The 14028-nt window shown below is 45.3% G+C and overlaps 1 protein-coding gene across 1 annotated transcript in view; it reads left to right on the top strand.

Annotated features, from left to right (window-relative positions):
- The window catches only part of LOC138515659 (uncharacterized), a 231206-nt gene that overhangs the window by 137263 nt on the left and 79915 nt on the right, over nt 1-14028 (top strand). Inside the window, exon 4 of the mRNA XM_069630344.1 lies at nt 79-222. Coding sequence (XP_069486445.1) covers nt 79-222 — 144 coding nt within the window. The remainder of the gene's footprint in view (nt 1-78; nt 223-14028) is intronic.

The raw sequence follows: 14028 nt of genomic DNA, 5'->3' as shown, positions 1-14028 counted from the left end.
CTCTCCCTCTCTATCATTCCACTTATGTGCCCTGCTTTCTCTCCCTCTCCCCACTTTTCCTTTCCATCTGCCTCACAGTTTCCGAGTCTGGCCATCACAAGAGACAGGGAGAACCCACAAAGAAGAGCTGCCAATGTGCGAGACATGAGCCTGGAACAGAAGATTCCTCTTCATGGAGAGATGTGCTGCCCCACCTTAGAGATACTCTGTGTCTCCGTGCAGGTAACACACATTTCTTTCATATACATATGTCTATTCAGAAAGAGTTTCTTGAAAAGTTTCCTTCCTTTCATATATTCAAAACCACTATCGATGGTGTATTCTACACTGATCTCCACCCTCCATGGTGCCCTTTCATGTTCATAGTCTTTGACTCTGAAATCATTCATCGCACATTTTACACTAGGTCTGAGTCCCTCATAGTCCACCTGCCAGACTATTGAGGGGTGTCTTCTGTTGCCAACTCTGTGTGATCTCTCAGACAGGCGAGCAGCATCCTCTGATGTCACCACTGTGTGATCCCAGAGAGGAGAGAAGCCTTCTCTGATGCCCCAGATGTGTGATCCCCGAGACTAGGGAGCAGCATCCTCTGATGCCACCACTGTGTGATCCCCAGAGAGGAGAGCTGCATTCTGTGATGCCACCGAAGTGTGATCCCGGAAACTAGGGAGCAGCATCCTCCGATGCCACCACTGTGTGATCCCAGAGAGGAGAGAAGCCTTCTCTGATGCCCCAGATGTGTGATCCCCGAGACTAGGGAGCAGCATCCTCTGATGCCACCACTGTGTGATCCCCAGAGAGGAGAGCTGCATTCTGTGATGCCACCGAAGTGTGATCCCGGAAACTAGGGAGCAGCATCCTCTGATGCCACCACTGTGTGATCCCCAGAGAGGAGAGCTGCATTCTCAGATGCCACTAATCTGTGATCCCGGAAACTAGGGAGTCGCATCCTCTGATGCCACCACTGTGTGATCCCCAGAGAGGAGAGATGCCTTCTCTGATGGCACCGAGGTGTTATCCCCAAGACTAGGGAGCATCATTCTGTGATGCCACCGAAGTGTGATCCCCAGAGAGGAGAGAAGCCTTCTCTGATGCCACCGATGTGTGATCCCCAGAGAGGAGAGCAGCATTCTCGGATGCCACCGATGTGTGATCCCCAGAGAAGAGAGCAGCATTCTCGGATGCCACCGATGTGTGATCCCCAGAGAGGAGAGAAGCCTTCTCTGATGCCACTGATGTGTGATCCCCAGAGAGGAGAGAAGACTTCTCTGATGCCACTGATGTGTGATCCCCAGAGAGGAGAGCAGCATCCTCTGATGCCACCGATGTGTGATCCAAAGAGAGGAGAGAAGCCTTCTCTGATGCCACTGATGTGTGATCCCCAGAGAGGAGAGCAGCATCCTCTGATGCCACCGATGTGTGATGCCCAGAGAAGAGAGCAGCATTCTCAGATGCCACCGATATGTGATCCCCAGAGAGGAGAGCAGCATTCTCTGATGCCACCGATGTGTGATCCCTGAAACTAGGGAGAAGCATCCTCTGATGCCACCACTGTGTGAACCCCAGAGAGGAGAGACACCTTCTCTGATGCTCCAGATGTGTGCTCCCCGAGACTAGGGAGCAGCATCCTCCGATGCCACCACTGTGTGATCCCCAGAGAGGAGAGCAGCATCCTCTGATGCCACCGATATCTGATCCCCAGAGAGGAGAGCAGCATCCTCTGATGCCACCGATGTGTGATCCCCAGAGAAGAGAGCAGCATTCTCTGATGCCACCGATATCTGATCCCCAGAGAGGAGAGCAGCATCCTCTGATGCCAACGATGTGTAATCCCCAGCTAGGAGAACAGCATTCTCTGATGGCACTGAGGTGTTATCCCCAAAACTAGGGAGCAGCATTCTCTGATGCCACCGCTGTGTGATCCCCAGAGAGGAGAGCAGCATTCTCTGATGGCACTGAGGTGTTATCCCTAAGACTAGGGAGCAGCATTCTCTGATGCCACCACTGCGTGATCCCCAGCGAGGAGATCAGCATTCTCTGATGCCACTGATGTGTGATCCCAGAAACTAGGGAGCAGCATTCTCTGATGCCACCACTGTGTGATCCCCAGCGAGGAGAGCAGCATTCTCAGATTCCACTGATTACTGATTCTCGAGACTAGGGAGCAGCATCCTCTGATGCCACTAGTGTGATCCCCAGACAGGAGAACAGCATTCTCTGATGCCACAGCTGTGTGATCACTCAGACTAGGGAGCATCATCCTCTGATGCAACCAATGCGTGACAGCAAAATTAGAGAACAGCCTCTTCTGATGCCATCATGCTGCAGCCCGCCAAGCTCAAAGGCTACATTCCTGCTACCACCACAATTGAACATGCAGTGGTGGACAATGAAGCAATATACACTTGACTTTTTGTACAATTAAAACCATAACACAAGGTCACTAACCTGCTCACCAGGCATGGTATAGCCCAAATCTCCAAACGTTTGTATTTCTTTTGGTTTTGTTTCAACTAAAACGGTATTGACAAGCAGTAAAAAAATATAAACATCAAGGTGTATAACTCTCCTTCCTGATAATTATCTCAGTTGTGCAGCTTTAACAATTTATATATCAAGCAGATGCTAATAACAATGATCTACTATTATTTTATTTCAACTCCCTAATTCTCTATAATTCCCCCACCCTCAGGTCTGAATCAACTATACCAACTTTCATCGTTCATCAATATTCTGTCCATTATTCACTCTTCCTCTTCTGGCAGAATGTCTAGTATACGCAATCTTTTGGGGATGTACAGTCGGTTGGCATACGCTAAATCTCCAGAACCATACTAAATCATCATGAATGACTGCTGTTATTTTTTCCATGCTAAGGATTTCCCATATTACATACAACCATTGTACCATCGAGGGTGCTTCTCTCTTCCGCCATTGCCTTGCAATGCAACGTTTAGCGCTTAGTGTCAGGTTTGCGCACAACACTCCAATCCCCACCCTGATCATGGTGTCTCCTGGCACAGGGAGGTTAAGCAATACCAAGGCCAAATCTAAGGGGAGACAAACCCCTAAGAGCTCACTAACCCTCGACGTCACTTCCTGTCAGAAGTGTTTCAGTTGCAGACACCCCCACCAGAAGGGTGTCACCGTCCTCTCCTCCCCATAGTCTCGCCAGCACAGTGGGGAGTTGGATTCTTTCCTTTTGTTCAACTTCTTTGGTGTGTAATGCCACCTACGCAGGATTGTATATTCCAGTTCCTGGCTTTGTACGGACGTGTATGGCCCAAAGACCCCTTGTGTTGCATGTTCCCACTCCTTGTCTGTGAACTGCTCACCTGCATCCAACTCCAACCTGCTCCTAATCTTCAGTGGACCTTGCTCCGCCTCCCCTGTTTTAGATCATGGAAATAAGTCCTCTTTTGGTCTCACTGTCTGAGATTGCCCTCTCCCACTCAGTTTGTGTTCTGGTCTCCCCCTCTCTCATTGCTGGAATGCATGCCCAATATTTAAGCTGTTGATATGTAAAGATATACCTTTTGTTTAACCCAAATTCCAGAGAACATTTATCTAAATTCTCGAAGTACGCCCCATCGTACAGATCCCTAAGCTCCCTCAGGCTCCCTACTAAACACTGCACAAATCAATTATGTTCCATTCCTGGCGGGAAAGCTGGATTTCTAAAAAATGGGTGTCCTTGGTGATGGCCACAGCGCCAAATTGCACTTCCTATTCACATTATCCCAAATCTCCAATGTACACATCGTTATGGGGTTTTCCCTAAGTTCTGAGGGCCTGACCCCTCTTCTCAACCATGGTATCTTCCACATGTATTCTCCTGTTACCCCTGTTCCATCTGCATCCAGTGTTTCATATTACTCTCCCTTCCCCATTCCGCTAGTACATTCAGTTGCGCAGCCTGGAATTATTTCATTATATTGTGGCACCCCATTCCCACTTGCCTTTGGGGTTTATATAAGACATTCCTCTCAATGTGTGGCTTCTTCCCGTTCCACACAAATCACATGATCTCATCCTGCACCCCTTCAGCGCTGCTCCCGCAATTGTGATCAGGAGCTCCTGGCACAAATATAAGGATTGCATGATGTTCATTTTAGCGATCACTATCTTTTATAAGCTTTTCCATCTATTCAAATCCTTCCTAATCTGAACAATTAAGGGGGGATAGTTTACCTTAAAAAGTGTTTCCAAATTCGGGCTTTAGTTCCCTCCTAGGTATCGCACTGGTCCTTCCTCCCAGCAAAAGGGTGTTTGGGTTTTCAGGTGCTCCATCTCCCCCGACCCAATGATAAGTTCAGTATTTCAGATTTAGAAATGTTTACCTTGAACCCTAAGACCCTTGAGAACCTGTGGATTTACCCCATGATCTCCTGCAGTGCCTGGGTTGGGTTAGTTACCATTAGCATGACAACGTCTGCAAACAAACCTATTTTATGCAGCACCTTAGCCCACTTTACTTCCTCTATCGCTGGGTTCTTCCTTATTTTGTGTGCGAATGGTTCCTTTACTATGGCAAATAGAAGGGGAGCCAGTGGGCGCGCCTGTTTGGTTACCCTAGTTATAGGGAAGGGTCCAGTGAGCCTGCTGGTTACCTTCACCCCGGCTTACAGATTCAAGTTAGCTTGGATCATCTTAAAGAAATATGGTCCAACTCCCATCATTGGCAATACTAAAAGCATATAGGTCCAGTTAACTTGATCAAGCACCTTCTCAGCATGGAGCTCCAAGAGACGTGTGGGACATTGGCCCTTGTACAAATCCTGACTGGTCCTGCGCCATCAGATTTTTTAGGTCCCCCACTTATCTCGCAGCTAGGACTCACGTGTATAATTTAGTATCTTTTTTTAAAATTATTTTTATCAGCATTTAGTTTCAATTGAAACTTTTTTAGCTATTACATATAGAAACATGTTCAAAATGGCAAAAATAGAATAGAAAAGAGAAAAAAAAGAGAAAAGAAAAAAGAGAAGGACCCAGGAAATGAAAAACAAAAGCAAAATCAAAAGAACAAGGTTAATCATTCTATCAAGAATAAATGTAAAAAATGTTTCATTATTAATTCCAGATAAAAGAAAAAAATTAGTCTTTCTTCATCTCCTCGAGCTTTCCAAATATTATTGATACCAGTTCTAACTAAGCACATGTTAATGAAAGCCTGGTTCCTTGCAACAGGAGTAGCCAAATGGCCCCTTTAGTTAGAGTTTGATTTTCCGTAAAAAGAATTTGCAGCAAGTTCAAATGGATATGTTCCACTGCCGGGCATGATCAGATGCTGCAAAGATTCTAATTTATGACCACACAACCTGGAGCCATAGTCTCATAGTTCCTTTGAATTTCTTACTTCTAAGATCTTCTTGACTGAGAACAAGTTGAAGCGCAGTCTTAGAAACTGGTGTTGTAAAACTGAAGAGGGGAACTTACTCAAATATAGAGGAATAATTAGTTTTCTTGCTGCTGTACAATACTTCCCATAAGATTTTGAAATAGACACAAGGTCTGAGGTCTCAATCCAGTCATTGTCGTACAATCGCTGTTTTACCTCATCCGGGTTTTCCATAAGCAAATTCTCTGTTACGCCAATTAATTTTAGTGAGCCCTTCCATTTTTCACTCCATTCATCTAATAGCCATTCCCTTTTCGTCTTGAGTGCTTGTCCAAGTAAGGAGAACCCACCATCTGATGGGGGCAGCAAGCACTTCCTATAGAAGGATAGCGTCTTCCATTTCGTGACTGTGAGTAGTGACGTGAGGCCTAGTTCTTTTCGGTTCATGGCCACTGGATACAGTTCGGTACCCCAAGGGCAGTTCTCCAGAATAGTCCCTCTAGGACTTGCCACACCTTCCAGCTCAACTGTAGTGCAGAATCCACCCCATAAGTCAGAATAGGGGCTATTTTCATACGATAGAACGTTATTAGTGGGGCAAGGGAGAATTTGCAATATTTGATGAATTTCACCTGTGCTGATAGCATCTTCACTTTCCGTCTCAGGGCCACCTCTCTAGGGGCGTCATTTCTATTCACATTTATAGATGCTCCTAGATATGTCATTTGTGTGGTGTCTTGAATTCTCTCTCCACTTATATGCCATTCCTTGAATTTACCGGCTTTGCTCGCTGTCTTACCAAAAACCATCACGCCGGATTGAGATGTATTTATCCGGAGATCATTTGTAGTTAAATAGCAAGTCAAGGCATCTAAATGGCGTTGAAGACCGACAGGTGTTTCATCGAGTAATATGATGTCATCGGCGTACAATAATCTATTTACAGATGTGCCAGAAATGGGTGGTGGAAAGCACCTGATCTCGTTGAATGCCTAATATCTGATGTATACAGATTGAAGATAGCAGGTGCAAGGCAACAGCCTTGTTTAAGGCCGACTGCTGTCTTTATGGTACTTGTCAAGTCCCCCCCGTTTGTTCAACTTTATTTGGATCATTGTGCCAGAATGTAATGCTTCAATTGCTTCTCGTAATTCGATAGGGCATCCCCAAGCTTTCAGCTTTTACCATAGAGTCTGCCTGTTTACTGAATCAAAAGCTTACGACAGATCCACTGAAGCTAGATATAATTTTTTGCTGTTCTTTTTTGTGGTTCTCAATTTCATATAATTGATTAGAAATAGGTTCACAGCTGTACCAATGCCTTTCTCGAATCCGGCTTGCCAACGATCACGATTATTTGATTCCCTGCTCCAATCGGTAAAGTGTTCCAAGATCAAGGCTGCAAAGAGTTTACCAATGACGTCCAAGAGGGCGATAGGTCTATAGTTTGTCAGGAGAGACCTATCGCCCTTCTTGTAAATTGGGACGACAATTGAGGTGGTCCATGAGGCCGGTGTTTTTCTCCTCGATTTCAACAATGTTAATGAATCGTATATGAACGATGTCCATTCCTCTGGATTCTTCTTGAGAGTCAAATTGGTCAAGCCGTCTGGGCCTGACGCTCTTGAGTTGCTAGCATCTATATTGATAAGCGCTATTGACCTATAGGGTAAACACAGCTGCTGATCTTTCTATGGCTTTGGAATCAGGGTAATGCAGGCCATTTCCATATATGAGGAGATTTAACCTCTATCCCGGAACTCATTAAACAAGTCCGCCAGAGTGGCACCCGTTGTTTGCTAAACGTTTTACAGAAAGTTGCCGTGAGTCCATCTACCTACTTTTGTGTAATTTGAGTCTGCCTATGGTTCACTAGACCTCCTCGTTCGTTATTGGTGCCTCCAAGTACTAGATAGGCCTCCTGTTCCCGTATATCATACGGCTCGGCACTGTACACCTTTGCAAAGAAGTCCTCTATTAAATTTAATTTGCAGCCTTCCATCGCTACTGCTCTGATTTGATTTTGAGTTATTTGTATCACACTCTGGATGAACTAAATCATATCTAGGCAGAGGGAAACCAATGTATCAATAAGAGCAATCAAAAAACAAACTCAGCAACAATAGGTGTCGCCCAAAGGCCAAGTCAAGTTATTATGGCCATCTAGCCATCACTTGAATAGATGGGTTTTTAAGGCCTTACAGAAGAGCTAAAGGGATTTCAGAGCACGATTTTCCATTGACAGCCTGTTCTATAGTTTGGGAACCTATACTCAAAACCTTCGATCGCCTCTGAAGATACAAGCGGAAGGTGGAACTACTAACAGAAATGTGTCCCCAGAGCACGGCTGATGTGTGGGTAGATACCTGCAGATTTTGTTCGACAAGTATGAGGGAGCGAAGTTATTAAACACTTAAAGATTAAACAGAGGACTGAAAAGTCAACTCTGTCTTTAACAGTAAGCCAGTGAAGGGATTGCCGTAATCCTGAAATGGGTGAAGACTTCCTCACTCAGAATATCAGTCCTTCTCCGCCATTTTGTAATCCGTGCAACCGCAGGCATTGCTTGGATGGAATACCTGCAAGAAGGTCATGGCAGTAGTCAAGTTGGGAGTTCACCAACCTCTCACCACTACTGCATCATCAACCGTAGGAACAAACAGGAGTGCCTCTCAGAGGACGCAGAGTATAGAACATAGACTGGACCTTGGCAGCAACCTGAGCTTCAATGCTCAGGTTCTCCTGCCAGATAACTCCCAGGTTCTGCACTTTGGTGGTAAACAACAATTCTGTACCCAAAAGACATAGTGGATGAGGACATCTTGAAGGTTCAAGCATATGTTTGGGGCCAAACAGTGCTAGTTCCGTTTTTTGGCATTAAGTTGAAGCCATTCGGAGGACATCCAACCACTTACCTCATCTAAGCACTACTTGACCCTCAGAAAAGATTCACCCACATTCCCTATTTTGATGAACACCTGTGTGTCATCAGCATAGGAATGAAGGTTGACCTTGTGTCTCCTCAGAATGTCCATGAGGGGAGGCAGGTACAGGTTAAAACGAAGGGAGTATAGTGAGGATCCCTGAGGGACTCCACAATTTTGAAGAAGGGGGTCTGAAATTAAACCGCCCATCATCACCTGTTGCTGCCGGTCAATTTGGAATGAGTGGAACCATTTCATGGCCAATTCCAACACATTTCTGATCTCTCTGAGGCTGTTAAATAAGATACAGTGGTCCACCATATCAAACACCACAGAGAGATCCAACATGATCAGTAGGGATAATTCTCCCTGATCTGCCACCTCACGGAAGTCATCCCAAACTGCCAACAAGGCAGTCTCTGTGCCACACTTTGGCCAGTAACCTTACTGAAGAGGATCCAACAGGAATTCACTCTCTATATAGCACTGCAATTGAGATGTAACAATCTTCTCCAGGATGTTGCCTGGCCATAGATGACCGGCTATTGGTCTGAAGCTTCTGAAGGTTCTCAAGGTACAAATTGGATTTATTAGGAGAGGAGTAGGAGTGCCTCTCAGAGGACGCAGAGTATAGAACATAGACTGGACCTTGGCAGCAACCTGAGCTTCAATGCTCAGGTTCTCCTGCCAGATAACTCCCAGGTTCTGCACTTTGGTGGTAAACAACAATTCTGTACCCAAAAGACATAGTGGATGAGGACATCTTGAAGGTTCAAGCATATGTTTGGGGCCAAACAGTGCTAGTTCCGTTTTTTGGCATTAAGTTGAAGCCATTCGGAGGACATCCAACCACTTACCTCATCTAAGCACTACTTGACCCTCAGAAAAGATTCACCCACATTCCCTATTTTGATGAACACCTGTGTGTCATCAGCATAGGAATGAAGGTTGACCTTGTGTCTCCTCAGAATGTCCATGAGGGGAGGCAGGTACAGGTTAAAACGAAGGGAGTATAGTGAGGATCCCTGAGGGACTCCACAATTTTGAAGAAGGGGGTCTGAAATTAAACCGACCCATCATCACCTGTTGCTGCCGGTCAATTTGGAATGAGTGGAACCATTTCATGGCCAATTCCAACACATTTCTGATCTCTCTGAGGCTGTTAAATAAGATACAGTGGTCCACCATATCAAACACCACAGAGAGATCCAACATGATCAGTAGGGTCTCTGTGCCACACTTTGGCCACACTTTGGCCAGTAACCTTACTGAAGAGGATCCAACAGGAATTCACTCTCTATATAGCACTGCAATTGAGATGTAACAATCTTCTCCAGGATGTTGCCTGGCCGTAGATGACCGGCTATTGGTCTGGAGCTTCTGAAGGTTCTCGAGGTACAAATTGGATTTATTAGGAGAGGAGTAGCAATAGCTCTTTTCAACTCTGATGTTACAAAGCCTAATGACAGGGATTTGAGCTTAGGGACCTTTAGGAACGCGCATGGAATGGATGGGTTCACACAGAATAACTCTGAGTCCAAATAACCGAACCAACTCAGGAAGATGGCAAAGTACTGTTTTATTAACAATTATGTAAAACAGGGAGTTACAACAGACATCAACGGATGCACGCTCGATTTCTCTCAACAATCTTTTCATAAAAACATGGTTATACACCCAAAATATGTCAGAGCTGGCTTCATACTACGTGGCAAATAATGAAAAACCTACTGAGGATCGGGATAGGCTTAAGGGGAACATTTTAGTATATTATCTATAAGAACTAGGACTGTGATTGGCTGCCCACTGTCAGGTGGACAACATATGCCTACCTCTCAAACCTGTCATCTTCAGAAACATTCGATAAACGGTTTCTCGTAGGTTTTCAAACTATAAGGTCCTTCGTTATATGAACCACTATAATTGGTTGGCACGCTTGTGCCATGTCTGGAACATTCGTTTCACTTAGAAGCATGTAAGCCCAGACCCAGGTTCAAGGAGATGGGCCTGAATCTAACTCCCGACCCAAATAGCCCAGCATCTCTCATCATCCAAGCCTTCTGCCATGAAGATTATCTTTGAACTTGGCCTTGCAAAGTATCTTTGTCTTTGAGAATACATTGGAATACAGGCACTCATTATCGTATTATGGGACTCCAAGTTCAAACTCTATTTTCATCCTTTGCTCACATGACAGGAGACCACGATTTGGTCCATTGTGCAGGTTTTAAATGTCTTAAATTAATTAAACTTGGCACACTTGGTGTTTTTCTTTGCACCTTAACAAGAGATGATTATTTCTTGCATGTTCACTCCTTTTCAGAATAGATAACCGACCTTGGCTGCTTCAGTCTTGGCTCTAGACCAAACAGCCTTGCCATGAAGCTCCACGATTCAGCTTATTCTTGCTGCAATACAATTTTCCCTTTTCTCTTCATGGGTCTTGATTTACAAAAAATGTCATGATATCGATGTCCAGCTTCTATACAGTGGTGGCTTCGCCTGCATTCTATTCACTGCATATAGCCAGCTTCTATGAGGATTTAGTCTACCATGCATTTCATTGTCTATACAATTATTGAACGATTGATTCTCTGCAGCACTTTGTGCACGTATAATCTTCTTAGTCACATTTAAAAGTTCTCCTGATTCTTTACTTCGTTATTAGTTACTTTACGATCCATACATCCTCTTCAGCCAGTATCCTGACATGTTGTGCATACTCTCTTATGATGTCAAAGGCTTCTTTCTTTGCTCTTTTTTAATATTCCTTCAGGGAGTTCCTCCCACAAATTGTCATCCCTTCAGGGATACATTCGATAGGGTTGTCTCAAAGGGTATCTTCTTTCTAACATGTGCTGCGGTATTGGCACAACTGCTGGTATCAAAGACGGCACAATCTCAGGGTTCCAACATATGGGAGGTTGGGGGCGGGGAGTTTCTGCAGAGGCATGCAGCTGCTCCTCGACAGATTCATTTATGATATGAGTACCCGGAGCCAGCCGTTTTGCAAAAATTTCTGGTAATGGAAAACGCACATCGTTTGCAGGCTTCGAATTTGCAAATAGTGACTGAAGGACATCCTCTGATACACGCTCTCTGACTTTCCAGATTTTGAGGACACAGGGGAATCCATGGCATCAATGTTCAGATCTAGATTCTGATGTACATTGTCTTGAAACATTTTCTTAATTGACTCAATTTTATTCTGTGGACGTATATTAAATGCATTAGCCTGTGTTAAAGAAGGTTCTGAGGAGAATATGCAATTTGGATGTAGAAAATTGGAGATGATATAAAAGAGTTCTCTTGGTTGGATTTTAGTAACCTCTATTATATTGGAAAGAAAATCGGGGTTAGTTGTGAAGATTGTATTTCTCTATTCTTTCTGTGCCTGTTTGGCTCCGCGTAAGACATGTCCACATGATCTAAGCTAATTCCAGGGTACATGCCTTACTCTGCCGTGCCTTTTAGCTTGACATTTACCTGATCTGACAATACTTGCTGCCAACACTAGAATGTCTTCTCTGCCTGAATTGTTGCACTGTTACAATTAGACCACGCCTCTTGCATTCTGCATTGTTCCCTGCCTAACATGCTAATGTATATGCAAGCTTTGCTATTTGCTTTGCCTGAGTACCCTGATCTGATGCACCCCCACTGTTTGACTCTGAATAAGTAGACTTAACCTGTCTTAAACCCCTTAGCCTTGCTCCCACCACTGCTGTCATTGTACTTACTGCCTCAATGTGTTCCATGTACCTGCCTACACCTGTCTAGCATATACCCCCAGCTGCTACCGCACGGCATTTATTTGTACTCCAATCTAGGCACTACCTCATTGTATCCTAGCCCAAGTGTGTACCAGATTCGCATTGCGCAGCCGTGCGTCCAGACCATGATCTCCTGGCTCACTCTCACCATGTTCCCTTTCTGCATCATACCAGACAATGTACTCTGTACCAGCAATACCTTCATAACCGTCAACAACGGCTTAGCCAATCTAGGTTGCCCCAGGCACTACCCGATCCCCTGCCCCAGGCCCTTCTTACCCTCCCAGCCGCCTTTTCCACCTAATCACCACTCTCACCTCACCTCCATAGACAACCGCTCCCCTGCCAATACCACCCTTAACAAAGCTCCCAATCACAGTACACTTAGTGTTCCATGTCTCTCGGTGCCCCCCGCACGAAAATCTCCAGAACCCCTACGCTCTACCAACCCTGACCTCTCTGCCCGCAACAACAGACTAAGCACTAGGCTGCCCCCTACAAACAGCATCCACCCTGCCAAATTCAATACCAAAGCCAAAAAGAAATTAAAGACCCCTAATGAGCCCGTCTCACTCCCCCTAAAAGGACCCTTACTCAATACCAGATCCCTGCCCGCTCACCCCACAGAAATTGCTGACACCATTCTAACATATGATCTTGACTTCCTTGCCCTAACGGAAACATGGCTACACGAGGCCTCAGGACCACACTTATCGTTTGCCATTCCTGCCAACTACTCCATCCTCAGAGCCGACAGACCCAATGGTAAAGGAGGAGGCGTAGCGTTCATCTCAAAATCACCGCTAGGCTGTAGATTGGTATCCACCATTTCACTTAAATCCTGCGAGTTACTCACAATCAAGGTACAAACTTCCCCCACAAGTACGATCACACTACACCTTATATACAGACCCCCAGGCCCTCCAGGAACTTTTGAAGAAGACATTACAGCGCTCATCACTGAAAATTCCAAGCCATTAGCACAAACTATCATCCTCGGCGTCTTCAATCTGGGATATGACGACCCCAAGGACGCAACAGCCGCATCCTTAGCAAACGCCCTCACTGAGCACGGTTTCGCCCAACTTAGTATCTCACCGACCCACCAGAAAGGCAGAATTCTCGACTGGGTAGCAACTCTTAATTGCAACACCACCTGCAAGGCCCCCCTACCTCTTACATGGACAGATCACTACCTTATCCCACTCGAAATTCACACCAACCGGGCCACGCCTAAGAAACGCCCCCTGGCTCCAGCCTGCCCAACCAGAAATAAGCGTAACATTACCCCCGAAGCCTTACTACCTCTGGTCCTACCCACCCTTAACGCTCTACCGGACAAGGCTGACCTTAACCTACTAGTTGACACCTTCAACAATTCCATGGCTACCGCCATTGATACCATTGCCCCTTTGAAACTACGCAAAAGCAAACCAATTAACCACCTGAACTCGTGGTACACTCCCGAACTCAAACTACTCAGGAAGAAGAAAGCTAAACTAGAACTACTATGGAAAACCAACCCATCACCTGAAAACAAATCCAATCTCAAAAACATCTCCACGCTATACAAAAGCGAGATAATTCGTACCAAAAAAGATGCCTATAACATCAGGATTGACCAGGCAGGCTCCTCCACCAAAGAATTATTTAAAATTCTAAAGGAGCTAGAAAACCCCAATCCCCCTCCAGACAACTGCTCAAAAGATAAACCCTGGTGCACCAGCATCCAGAATGCCCTCAACAATAAAATCACAGGGCTCCAGACCAAAATTGAGAACAAACGTCAACAACTCCTCAGCAACAAAACCACCAACCCCAGTTTAAACCCACCAACACCCAACAAAGCTAACATAGACTTCTCCTTTAAGAAAGTGACTATCCTGGAAGTCCAAAAAATCATTACTTCCCTAAAACCCTCTAATTGCAAAGGGGACAGCTGCCCTGCCCAAATAATAAAAGACGCTGCTAGAGACCTCTCCCCTTTTAT

The sequence above is a fragment of the Ambystoma mexicanum genome, chromosome 6q (assembly GCF_040938575.1).
Source record: "Ambystoma mexicanum isolate Mex_15411 chromosome 6q, UKY_AmexF1_1, whole genome shotgun sequence".
In the NCBI taxonomy this organism is placed as follows: domain Eukaryota; kingdom Metazoa; phylum Chordata; class Amphibia; order Caudata; family Ambystomatidae; genus Ambystoma; species Ambystoma mexicanum.
Note: the sequence above shows the minus strand (reverse complement) of the source record. Positions and strands in the feature narration are given on the sequence as shown.